The 27,734-nt window shown below is 53.7% G+C and overlaps 1 protein-coding gene across 2 annotated transcripts in view; it reads left to right on the forward strand.

Annotated features, from left to right (window-relative positions):
- Positions 1-1,678: 1,678 nt before the first annotated feature.
- Positions 1,679-27,734, forward strand: part of ZBTB16 (zinc finger and BTB domain containing 16) — a 190,652-nt gene continuing 164,596 nt past the window's right edge. Inside the window, exons 1-2 of one of the 2 annotated variants that reach the window (XM_030333335.1) lie at positions 1,679-1,964; positions 4,937-6,294. In XM_030333335.1, coding sequence (XP_030189195.1) covers positions 5,027-6,294 — 1,268 coding nt within the window. In that variant the 5' untranslated portion in view covers positions 1,679-1,964; positions 4,937-5,026. Of the gene's footprint in view, positions 1,965-3,958; positions 4,096-4,936; positions 6,295-27,734 lie in introns of those variants that run through there. The other variant, XM_032594968.1, reaches the window with a different exon arrangement.

Here is a 27,734-nt window from a genome sequence, read left to right on the forward strand (position 1 = left end):
AGACCTTAGCTAGAGAAAACAGTTTGTAAACAGGAATTATTGCTCTTTATTGTTAATCAAAATGAACACCCAGGGACCAGGCTTTTCCAGGGTTGGGTTGGACGTTGCTCTATTCACTGCTATCAGAGGGTAACTGGCTGCCTCCCTTCACTCCCAAGGGTGCTTCTCTGCCTTCTTCTCTCCTGACTCCTGCAGGGCTGAGCACTTTCCCTGCTAGGAAGAGACAAGAGCATACTCGCGGGGATGGAATTGGCTCAGCACTCTAGCTAACACTGAGCACTTCCAATTCTGGCCTTCGGCTGCCCAGAAGCAGATTTTTGCTTCTAGTTGGTGTCTGCCACCTTCCATGACCCTACAGTCCTTCGGGCCTGACTTTAGGTCTGGGACAGTACCAGAGGCAAGCATAGGAATGCGATTATGTGTGAGTCCAGCGCAAACCTTTGACCCGCCGGCGCGTCGGGGACGGAGCGTGGGGACTGGTCTCTGGGACCGAAGCCCCGCGTTGCTAAGACTGTTTGACCTCCAAGGCTGACTGTCCGGAGACCCAAGGAGGGCGCTCTCCACCACCACCTTCACTCCCAAGATCCCGGGAGCCTCAAAGGCCGGTGTCCAGAAGAGAGCTTCCCACCTCGTGCCCCCTACTTTCGCCAAGTCCAGAGAAACTGCGGGGGGTGAGGGGGGGTGGGGGAGGGGAGAGGGGACTCTGCAGCGCCGGAGGAAAGACAGATTTCTTCTGGTTGCTCTACCCCTGGCTTAGTGATCTCAACGCCACCCTCTAAGTGCAGCGGCCAGCTGAGAGGAGGAGGCACTTGCGGGGTGGGGGTGGGGGCGGGGAGGAGGGGGGCTCTAAGCTTCTTCAAGCTTTCACTCGCCCCCTGAAGACTTTGCGCTGAGCGGGGAGCAGTTGTTGGGAACTGTTTCCAACCGATTCCCAGGAGGGCAAAGCCCAAGGGATGCTCAAGACTGGGAGGGGGCCTCACGACCTCGGCCTCCAGGGATCGCGACAGCTAAAACGCGGGAGGGGTCTCCCTTCGACGACTGATCTCCGCGGATCCCCCTGGCACCAGGCTCACCAGGGCCTGGGAACTGCGCCTGGAGACTTCTCGCAAGCGGGCTGCTCAGTGCCTGGAGACACAGAAGGCCTGGGCTCGGGCTGAGAAAGGGCCCTTCTGCAACTGATGTCGGGGTACAGGGGATGCAGCCCCGAGCCCGGAGAAAAGTGAAAGGCGAGATGACACACACTGAATCCGGGCAAACACCGGAGCCGGGGACGACACTCCGCGCCCGGGGCAGCAGGGAAGAACAAAACCCGCGTCCAAAGGAAATTAAAAACCTGGGGTCGAAGGTGGGGGCTGCTCCTCGCCCCTCACCTCCATTGCCCCCGCCAAGGATTCCGAGTCCCCGACACTGCTCTCTCCGCGAGCTCCTTCTTTCCTCTCCGCTGGGCCGGTGAGCGGCAGCCGCCGGCGCCCCAGCAGCAGCTAGATGTCAGGCGAAGCCCGGAGCGCGGCGCGCGGAGAAGGGAGGGGAGGGGAGGCGGCGGAACGGAGGGGAGGGGTGGGGCGGGGAGCGCGCGCGGGCTCGGCCAGTGCGGGGGGGCGGGGTGGGCGGGCTGAGCCCGGGGACGGCGCGGGAGGGGGGAGGGAAGGGGGGCAGCTGTGGGCAGCGAGCCGGGTTCGGCCGCCAGCACTAAAGATGGAGAGGCGCCGGGGCCTCGCAGGGGAGGGGGCTCGGCGTTGACGTGGGACGCGGCGGAGGCGCCGCAGCCGGTGGTGATTTGCTAACCTCGCAGCAGAGAGGAGTTGAGGGCGATGAGAGCGGGTACTGCGAACTGCCGGGCGATGCCGCCGCTGCCGCCGTGATACCGAGAGCAACAGTTCCCAGCAACACCCTTCCCCGACACAGGCCCCCCCCCCCCCCCCAAGAGGCACGCACACCCACCCCCAGCGCCCGGCTCGGCAGCGGTGAGTGAGGGGCCCGGGAGGGGCGCACCGCCCAGCCGTAGGCGCGCGCCGGGGCGCCCCGGGGCTGGAGAGGTCCGAGGGGCGCGCTCCCTTCGGCCACTCGGCCGCTGGGCTCGTGCCTTATTTTATTTGGCTTGTTCCTTTCCTGCGGCGGCAGCCGTCGCCACCGCCGGTTGGGGGTCGGCTAGAAGTGGAGCTCCGGCTGTCAGCTTGGGCGCAGCTGCCTCCCCGACCCTTCCGCCCTAGGGCAGGGTCGGGGCGAGAGGTGGGGGGCAGAGCGGTCTGCGAAGGCTGAGGGCGCGAGCGGAGGGTTGGGGAACCAGAGGCTTTGTACGACCAGCGGCCGGCGGAGGAGCGGGGAGCCGGTGGGTGCTCATATGTATGCGGACCGGTGCGCGGGCGCGATAGGGTTGTGGTTTATTTGTGTTTATTCGCCCGCCGGCTGGGAAGCTAGGATCCGAGGAGTGGATCTGGAGGAGGAGGGGAGCAGGACTCGGATTCACTTGGGTTTTCTTTCTCTTTGAAAAACGTGGTGGGCTTTTTTCTGGATTGGACTTGACTCCCCACCCGTTTGGGGGGGGGGAGGGGCGGCCGTGGCGGAGTCCCAGAGGGTCTCCTGGGCTCTGGGCCCTCCTCGGCTCTCGGTAGGACCGGCCGTGGCACCGGAGCTCGCTGTGCGCCCAGCCGCGCTCGGTGGGTGCCTCGGCTCTGCACCTGATGCATTCGGGATGCGTTCCCCAACCTGGCGCGCCGGCGGCTCGCTCGCACAGCCTCTCGAACGCTCCCGCATGCGCTCGAAATGCGCACCGTCTCGCCCGCCCGCGGACCCACTGGAACGCACGGACGCGCGGTGCGGCGACTCACTGGCCCGCTCCCCGGGACGCTCGCAGCGTGCCGGGGTTGGGCGCCCTGCCTGTCGCTGCCGGGGGTCACGGCCCTGGGGCGGAGAGGGAGGGCGGGCAGATCCCTTCTCGCCTTTCCTTCCACCACAACTCGCTGTCGGGCTTTTGTGCTTCCCCTTCGCGGCGGGGCGGGTCCGCCTCCTCGCGCTCTCGCCCAGGCGTCCAGCCCGCCCGGACTCTCGCCTTTCGTCCGGGTCTCTTTTGCTTTTCCTCCTCCTTAACCCGGCTCCTTTTTTTTTTTTTTTTTCTCCCCTGCCGTCCGGCTCCCCGGGAAAAGTTGCTTCCCCAACTTTGCAGAAGTCGCTTCCAAGTCTCCGTGGGGGTGGCTGGGACTGGGGGCGTGTGAGAGCGGGATCGATCCCCAGAGCTCCTGTGGGTTAGCGCCGGCGTTCCCTCGCGCCGCCGCGCTGGGCGCTGCAGCCAGCGCCCGCACAACCGCGGGCGCCGAGCCATGGGTGGGGGTCGGCTGACCGAGAGCACCCCGATTGCTCGCAGAACTTAGGGCGCTTGCTTTGGAGAAGGAATTCGGGTAGCTCAGCTTCCATTCTTTCCATCGCCCGTCCTAGTTCTCCGAAGCCCTTAGGTCTGCAGGAAGGCGCGCGGTGGCAAGGCGCCGGTGAGTGGCAGTTCCACTCTTGACGGCCTTACTCCCCACCCCATGGAGGGCAGCAAAAGCCTCTTTACTAGCCGTCTTGTTAACCCTTTCTGCGTGAGATTTCTGGCTCCGGAGCCAATAGGGCTCCTTTTGGGGGCGGAGGCAAACAGTGTTTGAAGAGCCAGGGAGAGCCTGTGCTCTGCTTCCAGTTGGTTTCACCGCAGTGTTGGCCTCGGCAAGGCATAGACTGAGGGACACCTGGATCTGGGTGAGGTCTTTCTAACACTTTAAGCCGGTTAGGGAGTCCCAGAGCCCTGTTACTGACCCAAAAGGAGGCTTTGGGAGAGGCCTTTGTCTCCCAGCCTGCGCTCTTTTCATACTGGTAGTAACTCACATAGTAGATGGTGGTGCCAGAATCACTTCTGGTGCCTTCATGCAGCGTCCAGCATCAATTGGTGTTCTGGGCACAGGACCTGGGAGTCTCTGGACACACTTGGAGTTCACGTACTTTGCACATGCACTCCTGGCTATAGGGGTGCACATTTCCTATGATCTCTCTCTCTCTAGGTCTTTCGTGACCCATTTTCCTACGTTTTGTAGATCCTCTCGTCCACTCGGCACCTGTGGGCAGGAGGTAGGTGCGGCATCTCTTATGAGTAGGTGCACAGGCACAGTGCAGGTTTCGGATTGCGTCTACAGTAGCTCTGAGGCACCTACAGGTGGAAGTAAGCCAGGCTAGTGCGGGGTGTGTGTGTGTGTGTGTGTGTGTGTGTGTGTGTGTGTTCCTGTTGTTGCCTAAGGAGGAGGAGGGGGTCGGGGTGGAGGTGTGTCTATCCCTTGCAGCCCTGAGAAGAGAGGAAGGGCAGAGGCCTAGGAGGCATTGGCTGGCCGTGAGATGGGCCAGCAGAGAGCCCTTGCTTGCGGATTTGTGGGGGCCGGGACTATAGGCTGCCGGCTCCAGGTGGGCCTGTCCGTGTTCCTCCCGCTGTCACAGTGAGGCAGGATTTAGAAAAACTTTGTTTAGAAGATGAGGTTTACTGCACAGGGGGTTCAGAGTAAGATTGATCACTTTAGTTGGCCGAAGGAAGGGGTCAACCTCTGCACCGGGCACTTCCTCCTAATGCACATTGCCCACGTGCAGGAGCCCCTCGTTCTCCCATGCAAAGCAAGCCCAGGACTCCTAGGACTTCGTCTCAGCTCATGTAACAGATGTCACAGAGCAGCGAATGAAGCAGATGCTGTGGCAGAACCTGGGCTTTACCCTCTTCGTACCCGGGCTTGTAAAGGCAGATGTGCAGAGTTCTAGGAAGCTTCCTCCCCTTCTTTCCGTTAAATTCACCAAGGCTGTCTCAAGGTGGGGGGGGTGGTGCTTATGGGGGTTCTGTGTTGAGTCGTTACTTTGAAGGACGCTAACTAATCTGTGTTTCGTTCTCTGGTTTCTTTTCTCATCCCTCCACCCGCCCCGTCCCCTCCAGCCCTCTCGGTTGGCCCAGGAAACCCACCCAGCCCCGTCACGCAGAGCCAGGAAGGAAAGAGAGCCTCATGCCTGAGCCGAGGGGAGCACCATGGATCTGACAAAGATGGGCATGATCCAGCTGCAGAACCCCAGCCACCCCACGGGGCTCCTGTGCAAGGCCAACCAGATGCGTCTGGCCGGGACGCTGTGCGATGTGGTCATCATGGTGGACAGCCAGGAGTTCCATGCCCACCGGACCGTGCTGGCCTGCACCAGCAAGATGTTTGAGATCCTCTTCCACCGCAACAGCCAGCACTATACTCTGGACTTCCTCTCGCCAAAGACCTTCCAGCAGATTCTGGAGTATGCGTACACGGCCACACTGCAAGCCAAGGCGGAGGACCTGGATGACCTACTGTATGCAGCCGAGATCCTAGAGATCGAGTACCTGGAGGAGCAGTGCCTGAAGATCCTGGAGACCATCCAGGCCTCAGACGACAATGACACGGAGGCCACCATGGCGGACGGCGCGGCCGAGGAGGAGGAGGACCGCAAAGCTCGGTACCTCAAGAACATCTTCATCTCGAAGCATTCCAGCGAGGGGAGTGGGTACGCCAGTGTGGCTGCTCAGAGCCTCCCTGGACCCATGGTGGACCAGAGCCCTTCCGTCTCCAGCTCATTTGGTCTCTCGGCCATGAGTCCCACCAAGGCTGCGGTGGACAGTTTGATGACCATAGGACAGTCTCTCCTGCAGGGAACTCTTCAGCCTCCCGCAGGGCCTGAGGAGCCAGCTCTGGCCGGGGGTGGCAGGCACGGTGGGGTGGCCGAGGTGAAGACGGAGATGATGCAGGTGGATGAGGTGCCCGGCCAGGACAGCCCTGGGGCCACCGAGTCCAGCATGGTGGGCGCGGTCGGGGACAAGGTTGAGGAGAGGAGCAAAGAAGGGCCCGGGACCCCAACTCGCAGCAGCGTCATCACCAGCGCTCGGGAGCTGCATTATGGGCGCGAGGAGAGCGCCGAGCAGCTGCCGCCCCCGGTCGAGGCTGCCCAGGGCCCCCCCGGCCGACCGGAGCACCCTGCGCCCCCGGCCGAGAAACACCTGGGCATCTATTCTGTGTTGCCCAACCACAAGGCCGACGCCGTGCTGAGCATGCCGTCTTCAGTGACTTCTGGCCTCCACGTGCAGCCTGCCCTGGCCGTGTCCATGGACTTCAGCACCTACGGGGGGCTGCTGCCCCAGGGCTTCATCCAGAGGGAGCTGTTCAGCAAGCTGGGGGAGCTGGCTGTGGGCATGAAGTCAGAGAGCCGGACCATCGGGGAGCAGTGCAGTGTGTGTGGGGTGGAGCTTCCTGACAACGAGGCCGTGGAACAGCACAGGTAGGGCCCTCTGTAGCCCCGCATCTCGCAGCCCAGCCCCAGGCTTCTGGCTCCCGACACCCTGCCTTTGTGCCTTCGTGCCCAGCTACTCCCTAGCCCTGGGGCCTGGCCCCTTGTCCTCCGTGCTCTTTGTGAAAAGACACTGAGTTTCTAAGTCCCAGGGGGTGGGGGGGTGGGGGGAGGGGAGGGCACAGTCTCAAATGTGGTGAGAGGGGCCTTGGGTGTTTCCTAAGTGTTGGGGAACTCACGGGCCCAGACTCTTACCAGGCTCTTTCCTCTCCTTTTGCTTCCGGGCTCCTTTTTGATTTTTCTCCTGTTGGGTCTGGTCCCCTTTGCTTGGAGTGACTGATAAACTGGAGGAAGAGGAGAAGTGGGATTGGGGGAGAAGGTGTCCCGTGGCCTGGATCTGGCCACGTTGCTGGGTTTCAGGCACATAGGTCCCCAGGTCCCCAGACTGTGGTCCCCACAGCTCCGGAGTGTGGGGAGGGCACGGGGGCGGGGGCTGGATGCTACGTAAACCATGTGAGCCGTGCCTGGTGAACGTTTCTCACCAGGGATGTTGTTTCCTTTCCCTGCTCGTTCTCTGCCCTTTGCCAGCACATTTAGAGGGAGTTGATTTAAATTCAAGAGGGAAGGATGGGTATGAGAGTCTTGGTTTTGCAGCCAGCCGTCTTCCTCTTATCCCATCTCTGCTCACATTGAATGGAATGCGACTTCAGGCTAGCATTGGCTCCCCTCTGGCTCCTGTCACTTTCTCTATGAAATGACCATACGTTGAGCTTTTATGACCTGCCTGGTTCAATACTAAATGCTTTACGTGGAGTCCCATTTTTGTTACAGCAGTCCCCTGAGGTGGGAATGTTCTTCTTTCATGTAGGAGGATGCTAAGACCTTTTCCCAGAGTCACACAGAGTAAGAGACAGGGTTGGATTCGAATTCAGGTCTTAGCCTCCTTGTACTTTGCTGCCTCTTGGAGTCGCTCCGTGCTGAAGAGGGTATTGTCTACAGAACACAGGGTTTTGAGAATTGCTCATGAGTAGAGTAAACATGGGCAGGATCAGTAGTGGGTTTGGTTTTCACTTGCACCTGCTGTGATGATATATCCATCATTTTATCCTCTGGTCCCTGGGTCAGGTGAATGGTGTCAGGAAATCCAGTTTGGTGGTCATCCATGGTAACATTTCCTACACACCCTCTTGCCCGCTGTTTGGCTGATCTGGGGTGGGTTCTTGGGCAACCGTCTTCCTCCACCCGTTCCTTGTTGCTCTGTTGCCCGTTCAGGTACGGGAGGGCATGTGAGTGAGAGGGTGTGGGGGCCGGGCAGGCACCTGGGGGTCAGCGATTACCCGACACCAGCCGGAACCTGCTCCCACGCCTCTGCTTGATCCGTGGCTCTGAGACCTACCTTGCGGAAAGTGCCGCTGAACCAACCGTAGCCGAGTTTTTCCGGTGGGTGTGAAAAATAACCGCCGCTGAGTGTATCTTCTCGATGTTTGCACCACCCAGAAATAGACCGAGGATGTGTCAGTGTCTGCTCAAACTTTCCTAGAGAGGAAACCCCCCTCCCCAAACTTGACCAGATAGATTTCTCATCTTCTCCGGATGTCGATTATTTCAGATAGGTACGATGAGAAACGGGGTCTGGTGGAAAGTTCTTTTGGGTCTGGCTGTCCTCTGGTCCTGATGGCGTCTTTTTCTGGGAGGGCCACAGAAGATCCCACTCTCCCAGGAGGTCCGTCCAGGCTCCTATTCTGTGGGACCCTCTGTCCTCTTGGGGAGAGGCGGAGGCCTGGCTGTGGACCTAGCCGCGTCTCGCCGGGAGAGCGTGGGATAGTTATGTAACCTTTCCGAGTTTTGTTTTATTGTTAAAAATGGAGATGGTCTGCACAGCGTGGGGCTGAATTGACGAAGGAACATCTAGAAATCCCCAGAGCAGTGAGTGACACTGTGTGCTGGTGACGGACCGACCTGCTGGTCCCCCATCTTGTTCAGGTCTCCACATTGCCTCCCTTGGCTTCTAGAATTCTAGAGTGTAGTATCCACAGCGCTGCCTTCCACTGGGGCTGTGCTGGCCGCAAGGCGGTGCAGAGAATGTCCCTGTCCCTGGGAACTTATGACGGCGAGGCACTGGTCCAGGGATCCTCAGCTGTGGGCTGCTGACACGGCAAATGGGCTTTTGACTGAGGGTGGAAAGGAAGTTGGTGCAGCCTGAGAACCTAGAGCTGAGGACAGTGCCCCGGGTGGAAAGCTGTGAGGACTGAAGAAAGCGGGAAGGGGAGAAAATGTTCCTGCGGCTTCTAGGCCCTTGCTCCCCCTAGCCGCCCGTTGGCTCCTGATGAGTTGTACTTTGGGGGAGGCTTTTCCTCTCTCCCTCCAAGCTCCTGGGTGCGGGTGTTACTTTCCTGTTTCTCACAACCACTAGTACAAACAAAAGGAGAGACAAAACAATCGGAGGGGGAGGTTTGGTTGGGAGGCTGTGCAATTGACTGGAAACATAGCAGTGATGAACGTGACAAAGTAGCAAGCGACAGGTTTTATTTTATTTTACTTTTAAGCCAAAGACTAAAGTGTTGCTGAAGGTTGAGTACCCAGCAGTTAACTGTTGCCTGTATGCTGCGGTGGTCGTGAAGGGCCTGGAGAGGCAGGAGGTGGGGTGGGCTGGGAAGTGGTGCAGGAGGGAGAGAGCCTGGTGTGAATCCTGCCACTAGGGTCCCTCCGTCCCAGGCTGATGAGAGAGCCTGTTGGCGCGACTCGCGCAGACAGAACAGCGAAGTCGTAGTCCCTGCAATGGGTCCCTGCGCAGGCAGTATCCTCTGTAGTCACAGGCTGATGGAGAGACTGGACAAAGACACTCCTTCCGTAAATTAAATGGGGCTTACTTACCTGGAGGATCCAGAAGGGCAGCACGCCCAAAGACCAGCAGCATTCTCTGGGCAGATGCAGGAGAAAGGTCTGGATACTGCAACCTCCTCCACTGTGCTCACATCACAGGGGATGGTATCTGAGGGAGGCAGGGTCACAGCACGCTTCTGGAAGATTGGGATTGGCCTGCCCTCTATGTTCATCTCTCTCCTTTCTCTCTCTGTCTCTGAAAGGCTGGAGCTGTTCTGCATGAAGGCTTATCTGGATCTGATGTAGGCATCAGCTCACCTGGGCCAGGTGCACCTACTCTTTCTCAGAGTTCTATACCCGTGTTGATAAGATTACAGGGGGCAGTGTGGTTGACTTAGGTGTGAACCCAGGCTTCATTCGTAGCCCTCAGCCTCCCCAGGCTCCCATAGCCTTCTCTGAATATGTTTCTGAATCGAGTGCTGCAGAATCAGAGTGCGGGGTCTGGTTTGCCAGGGGCCTCTGGACCTTCTACAGCAGACCCTTAGACCAGCTAGAGGGGATCTCCTGCACGTGCACAGAAGGAACTCCAGCCTGGGTCTCGAAGAGATGCTCAGGAAACACAAGAAGTGATCTCAGCCAGCTCCCTGGACTTGTGTGTGCAGCCCTTCCCGGAGGCTTCTTGGGGCCAGCTCTAGGGTGCATGAGCCACATAATTGAGATGACAGATTTGGCCTGGCTCTTTGCCTCGGTCTGTCTCAGGTGACCAGTTGTTCTGTTTTCAGTGGTTGACCATGTGGAGGGCCAGCAGCTGTTGACCTTGGTTTCGGCCACTTTGGGGAGTTTAGCGGTTGCCTTTAACTCTTGGTCGCCTTTCATCCTTCTGCCGGTGCTTCAGGCACCTCTGAGGTCACACCAAACTCTGCTGGTGACGCAGCCGTAATACTAACCGTGTCGTTTATCAGCTGTAGCACTTTCTTCTTTGCAAAGCACTTTTAATGATTTTCTCAGCCCCACAGCCTCCCCTAAGTGGGTACAGGTCCGTCATTCCCTATCTGTGAATGTAAAGTCAGAGAAGCCCTGAAAGCTGAAAGGTTTTGTGCAACTCATTTAGTGGCAAAACCTGATCTGAACTGATGTGAGGCTATATTTATCCCACCTGCTTTGAATATTCATATGTTTTGCTGCAAAAATATTAATGTGTTTGATTACAGAGTGCTTCCCTAGACTCCTCTGGGACTGGTGAATACCATAGGACCCGTAGTACCTTTCTGAAATCTGAACAGTTTGGATTTCTGAAGCACCCAAGGGTTTTGGGTAATCTAGTGGGACTGTGGACCATTTTCAGCCCCAACTTGCAGACGAGGAAACTGAGCTTTGGAGCCAGTGAGTGACTTGGCCAAGGTCACGAAGCTATAAATGGATAGAGTCAGGAGCCCAACTGGCCTTCTGATTCCCAGTCCTGGGTACTTTGCGCCAGGCCATATAAGCACATGGGCATTGCCGTTCTGGGTCAGATCCATCTGACCTAGTCTCTGGGTGCCAACACCATCCCGAAGATACCAGCGTCGGAGGCTGTGGCCATCTTCCTTGACGTCGATCCTAAAGGTCAGGCAGAGCCCGACTTCTCTGAGTAGCTATTTATGGTTGTTCTGTCATTCACAGATTTGCCCCAATCCTTTCTGAATCCATTTCTATTTCCAGGAAGTGGCCTTTTGGGGGATGATGAATGACTTAGCGATTATAACCTCCTGTACTCCTGGAGGTCTTCCTTTGGAGAAGTCGTTAGCTGTGAAGTTCGGAGGATGGCAGGAGGCTTCATGGCGTTGTGTGGGGCTGGGGCGTGGACCGGGCCTCTAGCCTCTGTTCCACGGGTTTTGGCCGTGAGACCACTGTTGGTCTCTCTCTCATCTGGAGGCTCATCCCTTGGTTTGTAGAACTAGGTGCTTGGATGAGCTCTTTCTGGATTGTTGAGTTCTGCCCCTTCCGTGCATACTCACTCACATTCTCGTGAAGTCCTTTTGGCTGATTGAATTTTGCTCTGTTTTGGAATCTGGGCTGGCAGTCAGCCAGCTGAAATAGGCGGGGGTCTCTTTGATTTGATTCTGTCCGCCCTTTGTTTTTTAAAACTTTTACTCGCGTAGGGTTGCGGAGTCGTCTGGGATCTAGATGGCACTCTGGGAAATTTTGAAGACGATTTCTTCTGTTTTATTTCCAGTGGAGGCAAGTGACTGCGTCTTTCGTCTCCGTGTGAAAAGTCCCTTTACGTTTGCTGTCACTGTTGGATGGAGCTGCTAATTGCTGGAGGGAGAGGAAGAGTGTTCAGCTCAGCCACACGTTTTCCTTCTGCTTGTTCTAGGAACTCTATTTATGAATCTTTAAAATAGTGATTATCCTAAACTGTTAAAATCAAACTCCATTCACAAATCTTTCCTTTCTTGCTAATTCAGGAGGCAAACGTTTCCAATCAGTTTTAATTTTTTTTTTTTTAAATAAATGACTTTAAAACCAGTCTATCTGAAAGCCCAAGGGTGAGAGCTAAGAGTCTTGATAAATGAATGCAGGTGTGCCTCAGTGTGCCTGTTGGAGGGTTCCAGAACATTCCTCAATAACAGAAGGTGTTCTCAGGTTCTGTTTCAGCGGCATTAGGTGGAAGCCGTGACTCAATGACAGTTATTTTGGTAGAAAGAAAAATTGACCATAGCAACCCCACTGCCTTACCCTCTGATGTTTTACTCACGGTGAATGTGCGTTTTGAGCAGATCAGACTTATCTGGGCCAGAATCCTGATTTTACCGCTCACCAGCTGTGTGACCGTGGTGATGTTACCTAACCTCTCTGTGCCTATTTGCTCCCGGGTAAGAGGGGAATAATGACAGAACCTGTCCACTGGGTTGTTACAAGGATTAATCAGCAAATACATGTCAAATGCAAGGAACAGTAGCACGAAGTGAGTGTTCCCTACATGTTTGCTGTTGTGTTTTTATTGCTGTTGTTGTGAAACGGGGCACACAGGCAGTGCAGGGTGGGAACCGTGTTTGTGTCGGGCCAGGTCCTGTTTTCCCTCCCGAGGCGTTTGATAAAAACTGCGGCTCAGACACCATGTGGGGCTGACGACCGTGAGCACGTGCACTCCCCCCCCCCCCCCAAAGAAGCTGATCTCCTTGTACCCTGGTGGCCAGGGTACTCTTTGTCCCATTGACCTGAAGCCTGATGAGTCATTCCAGTTCTCATTTAAATTTAGCTGGGCAGCACTCCACCGGCCTCAGTTCCAATTGCCAGGCAGGCTCACCCAGTACCCGAGAGCCCGTGCGTGTGGCCCGCCGAGCACATCGCTGTGGTCGAGGCACAGACAAGGAGCACAGGCCCCACTTTACTGAGGGAAGGCTGGGCTTGCGGTGGCCGGGCCTTCCAGAGCTCCTCCCTGACCCCACTGCCAGTGCAGAATGCTTCTGATGGTGGGTTTGGCAAACGGCATTTTCGGGGCTTGGTACTTACCAGGTTCTGTGCTCAGAGCATTCAGAGGCAGACTCTCACATGCTCTGGCTGCCTTGTAAGGGGGACATTAGTTGTGAATTCCCTGATGGGCAGAGGGAAGCACGAGAGGTCAATGGATGTGTCCATGGTGGGGCCAGGGCTTGTGCTCAGGGCTTTGAGCTTCACTGTTTTTCCTATAATGTCCTGCTTGGACCGGCAGCCCCTGATGGAATCAGAAGGGAAGGAGGGATCAGGAAGGACCGGCTCTGTGTTTCCTGCAGTCGGTGACCAGGGGGCTCATCTCTCGGTCCCCTCTGGTGGCTCGCGAGGAAGAAAGGAGCTAGGGGGCTGTTTGCTTCAGAGGGTTCAGGTCTTCGGGGGTCGGGGCCACACAAGTGCCAGGAGAACTTCATCCTGCATCATCCCTTACCGACCCGGAGAGACCAGCTTCTGGTGATGGGGGCCCTTTATGCTGACTCAAAAAACAGAAAATGGGAGAGAAAAAGAAACCCACTTACAAAAATAAAAATTCCATGCTGTTAATTTCATGCCAGCATAATCAGAAATTCCCCTTTCTACTGTTTCCCCTTAAAAGCCCCAGTGTCCTTATTATGCTGGCTCAGTCTGGAAAAACTATGGTTGGGTTTTGCCTACGTGAGGGTTATCTCTGCAGCTGCAAGCAGGGGACTCGGTACTTTATTGTCAGTATGGAAACTTCGGCTGGAAACTCGCCAGAACCTGCTCGATTCTAAATTTCTAGCTGGCTGTCGACTCTGACCTCAAGACTCCCATTTCCTTCGGCAGGAATGGATTGTGTCCAGCTTTGCAGTAGGAGGAACCCAAGTTAGCTAGGAGGAAGGACTTCCCGAAAGAGTGGGGGCATCCCTGGTCACAGAAATTTTGATGAAGAGGAGAAATTGTGGGCCAGTTAGAATTGTTTCTTAGACTTCTCCCCACTTGTGGGCCATTTACTATTGTTAGTAATTAAAAGAAAGTGTTTTAAATGTTTATTTATCTACTTTTGAGAGGGGGCGAGGGGGCAAAGAGAGAGGGAGAGAGAATCCCAAGCAGGCTTTGTGCTGTCTGTGCAGATCCTGACGCGAGGCTCGGTCTCGTGAACCCTGAGATCGTGGCCTGAGCTGAAATCCAGAGTTGGATGCTTAACCGACTGAGCCACCCAGGTGCCTCTGGCCATTTTTTATTTTTAAGTTATTATTCCTTTATTCTAAGTCTATTTATTTATTTAAGTAATCTCTGTACCCAACATGGGACTCAAACTCATGACCCCGAGATCAAGAGTTGCACACTCGCTTTTCTGACTGAGCCAGCCGGGTGCCCCTTTTGGGCCGTTTCGATTCCGCAGAAATCATACGTAAGGACTGGGTGTTACACGTACACAGGTCACCACCACCAGGCGTGTCAAGAGCAAGACAGACACACTGCCAGACCGTCGTGTTTGTAGGGGACAAGGTGTGACGTCAGGTAGACGTGGGTGTGAAGGTTGGTGCTCCCTTGTGAATTTGGACTGATGAATTCACCTGTCCAAATCATCAGGCTCTTCTCCTCTGAAGTGAGCTCAGTCCTTTACCTCCCAGTGCGGCTTTAAACATGTTAAACGAGGTACCAGGTAACATAAAGCACGCAGCAGGGACTCCCATGTGGGGCCGCCTCCCTGCTTCCCGCTTCTTTTGTGACCCCAGCCTGACAAGGGGGCCGCTCTCTCGCTGAGCCCCCTGCCACCCTGGCCCAGTGTCTGCTTCTAAGTGGATTAGCTGAGGGTTGTGATCTTAATGCCATTAAACGTGTTGGCACGACTCTCTTTGCCATAGTGAGAAGCAGATGTGGCTGACCGTAACGGCCCTCGGTGATCCGTCAGGCCTGGAGTGCGGGGCGCGGGGAACATTATTCGTGTTAATTTGGGGGAGTCTTTTATGGTAGTTGGGGGAAATGCGGAGGGATTGTTTGAAACGTATTTATTTTAGCCGTCGAGCAGGTTAGATGCTGTCGGGGTCTACTGTGGCTCAACCCTCCCCTCTCCCCAAGCCTTTCTTGAAATAAGGTCCCTCCCCAACCCCGAAGGCCGGGCCTGATTACTTCCAGAGTTGGAGAGACAACTTAGCAGGCTCTTGTTTCTTGCCGATGTACCTTATTAGTAGCACCTGGCATCATAACCCACTAATGGGAACCAGCACTCTCCTCCTGCGTGGCCAGTGACAAGTAGCCCTGTCAGCCGGAGCTCGCCGTGCGAGGAAGTTCCTATTAGCTTTATGGTCAGGAGAACTTGTCCTGTTCAGGAAATGAATGTTGCCGCTAAAGGTCCGCGGCCCTGACCCTGGCTGCGTAACCTGTGCGGGCCGGGGAGACCCTGCTCAGGATGCTTGGGATTTCAGCCCCTCTCTGGTTCTTGTCATATGTAAAGAGGGAATCATTGTGGTATGTTGCAGCCTTGAACTTTTGATTTATTCAGTGAGGACGACTTAACCGTTTCCATGCCTGGATGGCTGTGCAGTGTCAGAGCTGAGCGTGTGCCTCTGTGGGTGTGTGGAGCCTGGGGGTGGGTGGAGGAGAGACCCCCATGCACGGCTGTGCCCGGGAGGGGGGACTTCAGGGGACGATGATTGGCTGGCTTTCGCACTGCTGTAGTGTCAGAAGTTTCTGGAACTGTTGGCTGCAGACTGGGCAGCTGGGAAGGAGGCGTTGGGTCTGCGGTTGAACCTGGGTTTGAATTTATCCTCTGCCTCTTAGAAGCTCTGTGGCTCCGGCGAGATACCTAACCACCCGCTTCCTCATATCTGAGAGGAAGTTATAATGTGGACTTCATCGTGCTGTCCTGATCTTACCCATGGACGGTTCATTCGGGACAAAAACAGCCCTGGGGCGGCACGGTCTGTGGCCGGCGTTGAAAGGATGTGCCTCTTTCTTTCTCCCTCATTGTCATATTATTTAAAAATTTTTTTTTAGTGTTTATTTTTGAGAGTGAGGGAGACAGAGCACGAGCAGGGGAGGGGCAGAGAGGGAGAGAGAGGGAGACACAGAGTCCGAAGCAGGCTCCAGACTCTGAGCTGTCTGCACAGAGCCCGATGCTGGGCTTGAACCCATGAACTGTGAGATCATGACCTGAGCTGAAGTCGGACGCTCCACCGACTGAGCCACCCACGTGCCCCTGTAATACTGTTTTTAAAAAAGTTGGAAAGGAGGGCCTGTCTCACCTACAGAGACTTCCTTCCTCATCACAGCCTTGGAATCAAAGAAAAATTACCTAGCTGTTCCTTCTTCTGTGTGCGAGTAACGTTTGTAAATGTGATGTTTGTGGAGAAGAGCAGGGTTTGACCTGGTTCCCGAGGGAAGTTTTGGCCTGCCTCTTTGAGAGGAGATGTTTGTGAGCCGTCTGGCAAATGGATGTGTTACTTCTGCCTTGGCCTCTGCTGCTGCTTTAGAGGACCCTGGTGACAGAGGAGTGAACCGGCCCAGGGATGATGGGCCTGTGGCGGGGAAGCGGTTGGAGATGATGCCTGCTTTTGGAAGTTTAAAGCAAATCTGTCCCATCTGTCTCTGGCATCATGGACAGTCGCTCCAGGGAAAATAAATTATTCTCCAGTTGGCGGGCTGGGTGCAGAGAGAAAGGACGGGGAGTGGTCAGTGCATCGAGGCAGCTGATGCTGGGTGGGAGGGCGGGGGGGGGGCGGAGAGTTTGGAGATGGGGCGCTGGCCCATTTCGGGGTGTACGTGCCCACGGGAGGCAAGTTTCTCCTCCATCCTCTGCATGGAAAACCGTGCACGTCTCACGTCTCAAATAAATAGAGGCTCCTGCCCCTCCCGGAGCAGGTGAAGGCTGCTTGGAAGGTGTTTTCACGGAGTAGGGATGGGAAGTGCTCAATGCAGAAGTGAAATCGTGACAGTTGTCCCCTAAATGCTTTGCTAAATTAAGGATTTGCTAACATTTGCGAGTCTACCTCCCTGCATACCCCCACCCCCGGTCCCCTTGGCAGAAGGGATAAAGATGGGACCTAAAAACAATGTGAAACGCTGCTAAATTGAGCGTCTCTAAAAACATTTTCCTTCCCTTGAAGTTGAGTGTGGAGAGCCAGGGCTGGACTCGTGAGCGCTGCAGACCCATTTAGGGCCCGCGTGCCTGGCCTCTTTCCTCAGTCTCCAGCACGATGGTTTTCACTCCCCCTCCCTCCCCTTCCTCCCTTCATAATTATCCACTCTTTTACTTTGTTGTGTCCTGACAGGTACAAGAGTGGGTTTTGTTTTTGTGAGCTGGGTAGCTGCTAAACACTCCCCAACAGCCACGTTCGACGGCTTGGGGGTAGCTGGTGTGGGCCAAACCTTGGCATCCCCTGTTGGAAAAGTGAAAAATATTTCTGTTTGCAGTTAATTTTAGTGGCAAGCAGATCATGTTAACTGGATGTAATTGCTTCCAGATATGGCCGAGGGTTTTGTGTGTTGAGATGAAGGGTCTGGTAAGTGCTCACTTCCTGTGTAAATTAGGCTATTCCATTCAGTCTTTCATTCTGGCCAGCCCTGGATTCTGTCATTCTCCCGGTTCCCCCTCCCCAGCCTGCAGCCTGGTGTGAGAAGCAGATTGCCCTGTCCCTCTCAATGCGATTCTTTTGTCACTCGGAGCCACTCACCTCTGGGTTCTTGATGTGAGTTTGCCCTTAAAATAATGGGAAGGGTTTCAGAAGATGCCCCCTGGACCTGCTTGTTGCCAGGGAGAGACAGATCTGCAGAGCCACAGGGAGGGAGTGTCTCCTGATTGTGTGGATTATGTCTCAGAGCCCAGAACTCCCGGTTTTCCATGCATTTTTTTTTCCCCTCCACCCTCTGACTCCACTCCCACCTTGGAGAATACGATTCTCTCCCTTTCTGAACAAAGCTCGTTCCAGGGGGTCTGAAGTCCCGGAGAAATGAAGTGTCTGGGGCAGGAAGGAGAAGCCTGTGGTCACAGACAGGAGATCTGTTAGACACGAAGTCGCTGCTCGTCTTTGCAGAGCAGGTTCGACCTCCACACATGCACACCTGCCCCTCCCTGCCAGAAAGGGAGAGGAGAATCCATCCAGAAAACCTTCTCCAGGACCCTGCGGTTTCTAGCGTTGCACCCGGGGAGAAGTCATGTTCTCCTAAATTCCGATTTTTGTCCTGTGGCCAGTCCCCCATTCCCAGTGCTATTTGCATAAGAGGTTGCTGTTTATCTTCCTGTATCAACTCCACTGATAACCCCTGTGGTCTGTTTAACAATATATGAGGAGTAGATTACTCGATAAATGCCAGTTTTCCCAATAGGCAAAGATAAACTGTCGGGGTCAGGGTGAGGGGTGTGTGTGTTAGGAAGGAGGGACCGGGTGGGGAGCCAGGACCCTCTTTCAGATCGGGATGGAGATGTGTGAAAACACCTGACACGGGAAAACAGGTATCTTCTAAAATGCAGCCGCATGTGTCATGCGGCTTATCAGCTTCCTGCCCTCCCCTGCTTTCCTTCTCCTTCATGTGGACATGTGCAGAGTCTCTGAGAACATTCCAGTGAGTGGGTTGCCCATGCCCGTGTTAGTACAAGAGGGGAAAGGGGTAGGTGGTTTTTGCTTCTTCGGTTCCTACCCTTTCCTCCCTTAACCCTTTCTTGTTTCGGCAAGCTGTCAGCTGGTAAGCACATTTTTCCTTGCTGACAGGGTAAATCTGAAATCTTTACTGGGTGGATTTTCCCCACCTGCCCTGCAGTTCCTTCTTCCAGCCAAGGACTCTGTTCTCGAAGAGCCTAGGTGGAAAGCAAACTTCTGACCCCATCACCTAGTCAATAAGCTGTCTGAGAGTCAGACAAAAGAGTTTGGACTGGCTGCTAAAGCCAGGAACCCAGCTGATAGCTTTGTTTTGATGTCCTTGTAATGTTTGCACATCACGGAGGGGGCTGCTTAGAGCAGGGGGTATCTGCTGGGACAGACATACCGGGAGGTTGAAAACAGCTGGCACAAAGTCCGTGCGATGCTGAAGATAGAGCCCAGGAATTGCGAGGCACAGGGTGAGGTTTCCTTACTCAAGGAAGAGGCTGTCCAGGACATGGCTACGGGTGGTGTTTGTTAGGGACCGTGTGATGATGGGAGGAGCAGAGGCCTTAGGATGAGGTGTCCTGGGTGAGAACCCAGGCTCCAGAATTCACCCTGTGCCTTGAACAGGTGACTTAGCCTTTCTGAGCTCCCATTTCCTTGTTCTGTACAAAGTGAGATCAACACCTTTTAGGTGGTCGTCTGGATAGACCGTGTAAAGTGTGTAGCACAGTGGAGCTTCTTTGTAAATGGGCGCTGTTGTGCTATGAACTAGGCCCTTGAGAAGCCTGCTGTTTTGGCCCAGAGGAGAAACTATGGAGGGAATCCGTGCAGTCTTTTGTTTTGGGCACTGCCGAATTGCTGAGAGTTCTAACCCTGTGCCGGCAGCCCGCAGACCAGATAATAAGCTAATGACCTAACTGAGGTTCTGCTGCTGTTCTAAAGAAGCCTGCAGATCCAGTAAGTGATCACATAATCCTGGGATGTCGCCACAGCCCTAAACACTTTGGAAATCTTCCTTCGGAATCCTTTCCAAGGTCTGTGCCACGTTCTTTTTGCCTTGCCCTTTGGGAGAGTAGATGTGACTTTTGGAAATGGTCAAAATAATTCGATGACAGATCTGGTGAATATTGTGAGTGATGACATTGGATGACTGTGTCTGACTCTGAAGGTAGGTTCTGGAAAGAGTGTGCAGAGAGTGCTTGTCCGCTCCGCCCCAGGGTGAACGTCAGCCTCGCTTCGTAAGTGGGAGGTGAACAAGGCCAAGGGGCTAGTGATTTCCAACGGCCGTCACCGTTTGCCTGGGCCTGGGGCGGATTCCTCTTATTGCTGTGATGTTTCTGCTTTTGTGGTTTGACCTCCTGTGAGTTTGGGGTCCCAAGAGGCACTTCTGTCATTAGAAAATGTACCACCGTCAGGATATGTAGTTTGGGGTTAGAAAGAATGCATTGGGTTTTGACACTCTGAGGGAGTAGGCCTTGGAGGCTGGTGGCCTGCATTTGCACCCAATCTCTGTTTCTTGGGAAGGCTCTAGAAGGTTAAAGGGGCTTGAGTATTAAATCCCAGCTTGGCACCTGGCCCATCCTCAGCACGCATGAGTCCCCTTCTCTAACGGTCTTATGTGCCCTGAATACCTGGAGAGTGGAGAGAGGCGTTTTCCTTTCCTCTGCCTGAGGGCCACCCCTGGGATTGTCTGTGGGACGTGGGTCTTCAGTGATCTGGCTGTGCAGAGGCCTGGTGTTCAATCCCTCAGCCTCTCTCTCTTTCTCTGCATTATTTATAGTAAACCATATTAGAACAGAGTGTTAAAGAGGAAGGATGAGTCATCCCCATTGAAACCATTGACGACATAAATGAAAGCAAAATGCTTACTATGTGTTTTGCACGGTATTTAAGGCCAGGTTGTGCTAACTTGAACACTCCCCAACTGGATCTGCGAAAAGATACATATGTGGGAAAAAAATTCAGGTTTCACTGGAAGTTATTTATTGACAATCCATTTCCGTAGCTGCTTTCCCCGTTTGTTTACTTCAGGTCCATATGCAAATCACGGCCGTCATCCATCCTGATGAGGGAGACTGACTGGCTGATTCACTAGCTGAGGTTTCTTTTTTTCTTTTTGAGGGCTGAGGAATAATAGCGCGAGGGGGAATCTTGAGGGTCCCCGTTCATCCTTCTTGCCACCTGTTGAGGAAGGTACTCTTAGCACTCTACCGGCCGTACAGGTGTGGGTGGTCACAGAACGTTAGAGCTGGAAGGGCTCGTAAAGTCATGTATTATCAACATGCGCATTTAGGGCAGAATAAATAAAGGTCCAGAGAGGCTCTGTGATTTGCCCAAGGCCACACAGCAAGCTAGTGGCCAAACCAGGTCTGGAAGCCATGTCTTTCGTTCCCCGCCTGCTTTCATTTCGCCTTCGCAAATTTGCCTACCGCTCTCCACATCTGCTCCCTGCTTCCACCAGGGACGAGGTGAGGAGAGAATCTGACTTGAGAGCAGTTTCAAATCTTTGGATGGGCAGGGTGCTGGGTGGATTTCGGCACGGTGACTTGTCTTTTACTCATAACCTCTTTGCTGCTCAGCCTGAGTAGATTACTGTACGTGAGTCCTTTAGATTGACAGGGGATGCACTGTGTGAGGGTTTTTTAGTTAATTAATTAATTTATTACAAAAAAAATTTTTTTTCATTTACATCCAAATTAGTTAGCATACAGTGCAACAGTGATTTCAGGAGTAGATTCCTTAATGCCCCTTACCCATTTAGCACATCCCCCCTCCCACAACCCCTCCGGTAACCCTCTGTTTGTTCTCCATATTTATGAGTCTCTTCTGTTTTGTCCCCCTCCCCGTTTTTATATTATTTTTGCTTCCCTTCCCTTATGTTCCATCTGTTTTGTCTCAAAATCCTCATAGGAGTGAGGTCATGTGACTTTTGTCTTCCTCTGACTAATTTCGCTTAGCATAATACCCTCCAGTTCCATCCACGTAGTTGCATATGGCAAGATTTCATTCTTTTGATTGCCGAGTAATACTCCATTGCGTATATACACCACATCTTCTGTATCCATTCATCCATCGATGGACATTTGGGCTCTTTCCATACTTTGGCTATCGTTGATTGTGCTGCTATAAACATGGGGGTGCCTGTGTCCCTTCGAAACAGCACACCTGTATCCCCTGGATAAATACCTAGTAGTGCAATTGCTGAGTTGTAGGGTAGTTCTATTTTTAATTTTTTGAGGAACCTCCATACCGTTTTCTGGAGTGGCTGCACCAGCTTGCATTCCCACCAACAATGCAAAAGAGATCCTCTTTCTCCGCATCCTCACCAACATCTGTTGTTGCCTGACTTGTTCATGTTAGCCATTCTGACAGGTGTGAAGTGGTATCTCATCATGGTTTTGGTTTGTATTTCCCTGATGATGAGTGATGTGGAGCATGTTTTCATGTGTCGGTTGGCCATCTGGATGTCTTCTTTGGAGAAGCGTCTATTCATGTCTTTTGCCCATTTCTTCACTGGATTATTTGGTTTTTGGGTGTGGAGTTTGATAACTTCTTTATAGATTTCGGATACTAACCCTTTATCTGACAGGTCGTTTGCAAGTATCTTCCTGTGTGAGGGGTTTTAAGATACAAAGATTAATAAGACATGGGACTTGCCCTTGAGAAGCAAGGCAATTATAATATTGGAGCAGAGGCATTAAAATACTTCATTTGTTTAATTTTTTAAAGTTTATTTATTTTGAGAGAGAGGGAGAGAGAGAGAGAGAGAGAGAGAGAGAGAGAGAGAGAGAGAGACAAGAGCCAGGGAGGGGCAGAAAGAGAAAGAGAGAGAGAATCCCAAGTATGCTTCACCATCTGTGCAGAGCCTGATACGGGGCTCAAACTCACAAACTGTGAGACCATAACCTGAGCAGAAACCAAGAGTCGGATGCTTAACTGACTGAGCCACCCAGGTGCCCCTGAGGCATTAAAATACTTTAAACATGTATGTGTGTGTTGATAACTATGATAGAAAGTAGGAAGTGGGAAGATTATATAGCTCTATAGAAAAAGCAGAGGAAATTTAGAGATGAAATACCTTCTACCTGGAGGGATTCCCTTTAAAAAATTTTTTTTTAAAGTTTATCTTGAGAGAGAGAGAGAGAGAGAGACAGAGGGGCAGAGAGAGAGGGAGAGAGAGAATCCCAAGGATGCTCTGTGCTGTCAGCACAGAGCCACATGCAGGCCTCAAGCCCATGAACCGTGAGATCATGACCTGAGCCAAAATCAAGAGCCGGAAGCTCCACCAACTGAGCGACCTAAGTGCCCCGGGATTCACTTGTAATTGAGAAAGTCGGTTGAACACTTACTGTGTGCTGGGCACTGGGCAGGGCCCTGGGAGTTCAGTGATGAGCAAGACAGGACCTCTGCCCTTGGGGGCCTTCCTAATGAGGGAGAGATCCTCAGTCCTGTGAGAAACTATGAAGTTACAATTGTGAGAAGCGCTCCGATTCCCCGTAAAGTAACTTCCTTTGGCTGGAACGAGGGCGGTGGTACTGGAAGAGGAGGTTGGGGTCGGGGTGGGGGACTGCTCTCGCCGCCAGGCCAGGGAGGGGCAAAGGCAGCACAGCACGGAGAAGCTCAAAGAACACGGGGGAGACCTGGGTGCGGACCCTCAGGCTGCCAATTGCAAACCATGTGATCGTGGCCACGCACCTGAGGCTCTGTGACCCGGGGTGTTCTCACCCCTCGAGTGGGGCTGATGTGCAGGATATTGAGTGGGGTGGCCTGAGGATTGCAGATAATGCACTTAACACATCCTGTGTGGTGCCTGGGACAAGGTAGTTGCTTAGTGAATGTGACTGCCGTTTGGTTTTGGACTTCATGCTGGGGCAGTTGGGAGCCTTTGGAGGCGTTTGAGGAGGAGTGTGACACGGTGAGAGGTCTCTTCGTGGTACCGTCCACCAAAACTGTATTCTGCTGCCCCTGCTCCCTTCCTCCCCTCCGCTATGGGCCAGGAAAGCAGTTCAGGGAGTGATCCACTTGTCCTGTGGTGTCTCACACCTGGCACTCCCCCAGGATTTGATGAAATGACATGAAATGGACCTTTCCCACTACTTCTTGCTGGCTGGAGGGCCTGGGAGAGGGAGGTGGACGGAGGGGGGCCTTCAGCTGTCACGGTCAGAGGAAGTGACACCGTGAAGCTGGCCGGCCGGACTGTTATCCGTCTCTCTGGCTCTCTTTTAATAGCAACCCGAATGTGTGAAGTCAGGCTAACCGTCCCGGACCCCTCTTGCCTCCCTGATAGCAAGCGGGGAGACAGCTATCTCTCACGGGCCAGTCTCGGCTGTGGTCGTAGCACTACGCAAGGTCTGCAAACCGACGGTGGCACGGGGAGATAAGGGCTGGCGTTGTGTAACGAGGGGCACGGTCTGTTTGCCCGAGCGGCTCCTGGCCCCTGGTTAACTGCTAACCTCAACGGAGCGGCAGGCCCTTGCTTGGAAGGGCCGTTCCAGGGCCCCTCGCTGGTTCCAGTGATGCCTTTTTGTGGTTGGATAAAGGAAGCTCATGTAGGCCGCCCACAGTGCAGACACGGGCTTGGGCTACGGGTGTTTGGTTGTTTTGTTTTTCTCTTTGTCTTTCTTAAAAAAAAAAGAGGAGCTGAAAGGGGGGGGCAGTCTAGCTTGGCGCCTGCCCCGTAACCCAAAACAACATAAAACAAACAGTTCCTAAACCGAAGTTAAAATTCAACAGGCGGTAGAGATGTCCTCCTTCCTTGCTCGACAGCCCCCCCCCCCCCCCCCCCAGTCCCCTTTGAGGCCAGCTTTAAGAAATTGGGTCTTGGGGACTCTTCAGTCTTGCCTGGAAATTCCTGTCCTGGAACCTTAACACCGCAGCAGCTTTGCTAATGTCTCAGCCGGTGGCTGGGTGTAGGAAACAGTGGTGGAAAGAGACTCTGTTTACCTTCTTCCTTCCACCGCCCCCAGATGCTCACTCCCCTTTCAGGACGAATAGGTAAGCCACAGTGCATAGACCCTGCCCTTTAGGGGTGACAGAAAGCAGTGCCCTGACTCCTGGTGTTGCCCTGTCCTGATGGGGGATGGGCCAGAAGGGATTTTTGAGGCCGGCCCCCGTTCTGAGGCTGGCAGGTGCTTCGAACCACCTCACCTTCTCCTCAGACCCCCCCAGGAGAGGGATACCACTGTTTGCTGAACGGCTAATTCCATTTCCAGAGTGTGCTTAGCATCCCCCACTAATCCTGCTCCCTAGAGTCACCGAGACTCCGAGCCATAGCCCTCGAGATAGTTGTGAGGTAGCTACAGGTGTTCCCTATTTTTACACCCTGGTTTTCCCTATACCTTGATGTCAGTCCCTCCTACCATTCTCACAGCCCTCTTTCAGATACTTCCAGATTTGTAAGTTTTACATCACTGTTGGATCTGATCACATCAGGGTGATTATATGCCATGAAAAAACCAGATGGGTCTGACCACTCTGGAGAAGAACCAGACTTTCACCTCCATTGTTCGAGATGTTATGCCTCTATTCATATGTCTTCTGTCTCCCTTCTGTGTTTCCCTGGTGTACTCTTGAAGTCATTTCCCTTGTTCTTGGATGGCTGCTCCCAGAGATTGCAGGGATTTTTTTTTTTTTTTTTTTTGGTCAGGGAGGGAGTGGGGGGATCTCAGGAATCTGGAATTGGATGGGAGATGTCTCTTTGAATATTAGCTTGAATGAATGGTCCTTTGCAGGCCTGCAGGTTGCTCCATGCCCACTGCAGGGGTCTGGCTCAGGGGTAGTCAGGGGAGGTCAGGGGAGGGAAGGTGGTGATTTAAGAGATTCAGAGGTGGTGGCTTATATCGATTTAACTTATCTGACCTGTTAGTCAGAGGCTGCCCTTCCATCCAAGTACCTAACTAACTTAAAGCAACAGAGAAATGTATAGCATTTCTTTCTTTGCATTAATTATGACTGGCAGATTCATCATTTAGAGGAGGGAAGCTTTGGAACAGAGGTCCGTGGCCAGACTTCATGCTTCCTGGGGTGGTGGGTGCTGGTGTTGGGGGGGAGGGTTGCTGGTAGGTGAGTGATGCCAGGGTCGGGAAGGTGGCCGGGAAGCATCACCCCAGAGCCCTGTGCAGCCACACCAGGTCAGATGCCCTTGTCCCAGAGGAACCCAAGTTAGCAATCCTAGGAACAGGCTTCATCGTTCTGGATCTTCCGGGAACGTTGCTTTCTGAGTTTAAAATGTTTAGACACTGGGTTAGACTCTGGGTTAAAGTGTTTAGACTGACTGCTGCTCGGGCACAGTGGCCGGTTAACGAAGGGTTAAACTCTCCATTCCCCTTCCTCCTAAAGCTAGTTACAGATCTGCCCAGGGACAACCTGCTCTGCCTTCCTGCCTTGGTAAGCAGAGTCTGGAGGGCCTGCTGGAACGATCCGTGAGTGAGGATGCTTGTCTGAATGCCAAACCCCTACCATGATGATTCTGTTCTGAAACTGTACAGGTGTTGGAAGGTGAACAGCGTGTAATGACCCCCCCCCAACCCCCCCACCCCAGGAATTCTTCAGAATTTCCGTTTAGGACAAAACCTCTGATAACTTGCTTTTTTATTTGCTGGTTGATCCTAGAGTGGAGGCTGTGGCCCACAGGGAACAGTACCTTTTTTATCCTGGCCCAGGGCACATACCTCAAACTGAAGGATCAGTCAACTTTGATTTTAGCTTTATGTTATGGACTCTGATATTTTTTTTCCTGTTCTGTGTCTATTTCACTTAGAAATGTGAATCAAGGGGCGCCTGGGTGGCTCAGTCGGTTGAGCGCCCGACTTCGGCTCAGGTCATGATCTCGTGGTTCAGGGGTTTGAGCCCCGTGTTGGGCTCTGTGCTCACAGCTGAGAGCCTGGAGCCTGCTTCAGATTCTGTGCCTCCCTGTCTCTGACCCTCCCCAATTCATGCTTTGTCTCTCTCTCTCTTTCTCCTCAAAAATAAATAAACATTAAAACAAAATTAAAAAAAAATGTTAATCAAGACCCACTACTGGTTTGCCATCCCTAGTTTGCAGAACACCCTGATACAGTGAGGATTTAGCCATGGGTATTCAATTGAAAGAACATTTAGTGAGCACCTACTGTGTGCTAGGTGCTTTGCTAAGTGCTGTTGTGGGGTGGTGCAGAGATATTAATAAATCCCTTTAAGAGTTGATATTGAAACAGAAATGACAAGCTTACGTGCATTTTGGCTGTGTGTGTGTGTGTGTGTGTGTGTGTGCGCGCGCGCGCATGTTGGTCCTTGTTCTCAATTATTATGTGAGTGGTGTGCTGGGGGAGCACAGGAGGGGAATTGAATGAGGGCTTCATGGAGGAGGTAGCATTTGGCCAGTCCCTGGAGGATGGCTAGGCTTTGGCCAAGTGGAGACAGGAACTCTCTTTTCTAGCTAGGAGGTGAGCCAACTGTGGCCCTGTCTGAGTGGGGGCAGGGAGCCCACACACAGGGTGGTGTGCCTAAGTGGGGGGATGGGCGTGGGAAGGGCTGGGAGACCAGGCAGGAAAAGACCATGGCATCAAAACCAGGTCATGGAGTGCTTCAAATGCCACGCTAGCAATTCTGGGCATTTGTAAAGCTTTTAGTTGGTTGGAGGTTGGAGGACTGAGATTTTAGTAGAAGACAAACGGGGGAGAGTGTGGAGAGGCAGGGGGCGGTGAGGCTGTGCAATTACCCAGAATGCCAGGCTTCTCTGTTGTCATCCGGCCTCTGAAAATTGGGGGATGGGGGAGTGGGGTAGTCAAGAGCTTTGCAGGCATCTTGGATCGGGTGCTTGCTCTTTTCCTGAAGTTCTTTCCCATGGAATCCTGCTCACAGTCCACACCCCCACTTTGGGGGGAGAGAACGTCCTGCAGAACCCAGTGTCCGTGGCATCGAGTGGGAACACGTGAGACTCGGTGCACACCTGTCCTGTTTCACATTCGTGCTCTCCCTTTGCAAACATTAAGGGGCAGTGCAAACTCTGAGGAGCCAGGTGGTTTCCAGGGGAGCCCGATTTACAATGCAGGTGTTTTCCGTTGTTGGTTTTTGCCACAACCCCCACCCCACCCCACCGCCAACCTGGGCTGTCCCTCCCTCTCTCCTGGTCTTCCTGTCCCTGCCAGCCTTCAAGACCTCCTCAAGCGAGGTTCCTCTGGGAAGTGTGGTCTTGATCTGGGCACCCTGGTGTCGCCTGTCTTGTCTCCTGTGCACCGTTTGATCATGGCTCTGCTGCCTCGTGACTGACCTGTTTGATCGTATGTTTTGTCTCCCCACCTAAACCAGCAGCACAGGTTCTGTGAGGACGACGATGGTGGTACATCCATCCTCTCTCCCTGTACTTGCTGGTGCCGTGCCGAGCACGTAATAGGTGCTCAGGAAACCGCAGCTAAGTGAGCATTGGCCGCGTGCTGAGCTCTAGGCTCGCCTCGACACATTGCATCCTCGGGATGCACCCCAGAGGAGGTGGGTACTAGTAAAAGGAGTACTCGGGTGCTTGCAAAATCTCCTCTCCCCAGCTTTGGACTTTAGGTTCGTTTGCCCCAAGGAGCTCCTTACCCCTCCTGCCCTGCAATCCTGCAGGGT

Source organism: Lynx canadensis, chromosome D1, assembly GCF_007474595.2.
Source record: "Lynx canadensis isolate LIC74 chromosome D1, mLynCan4.pri.v2, whole genome shotgun sequence".
NCBI classification, from domain to species: Eukaryota; Metazoa; Chordata; class Mammalia; order Carnivora; family Felidae; genus Lynx; species Lynx canadensis.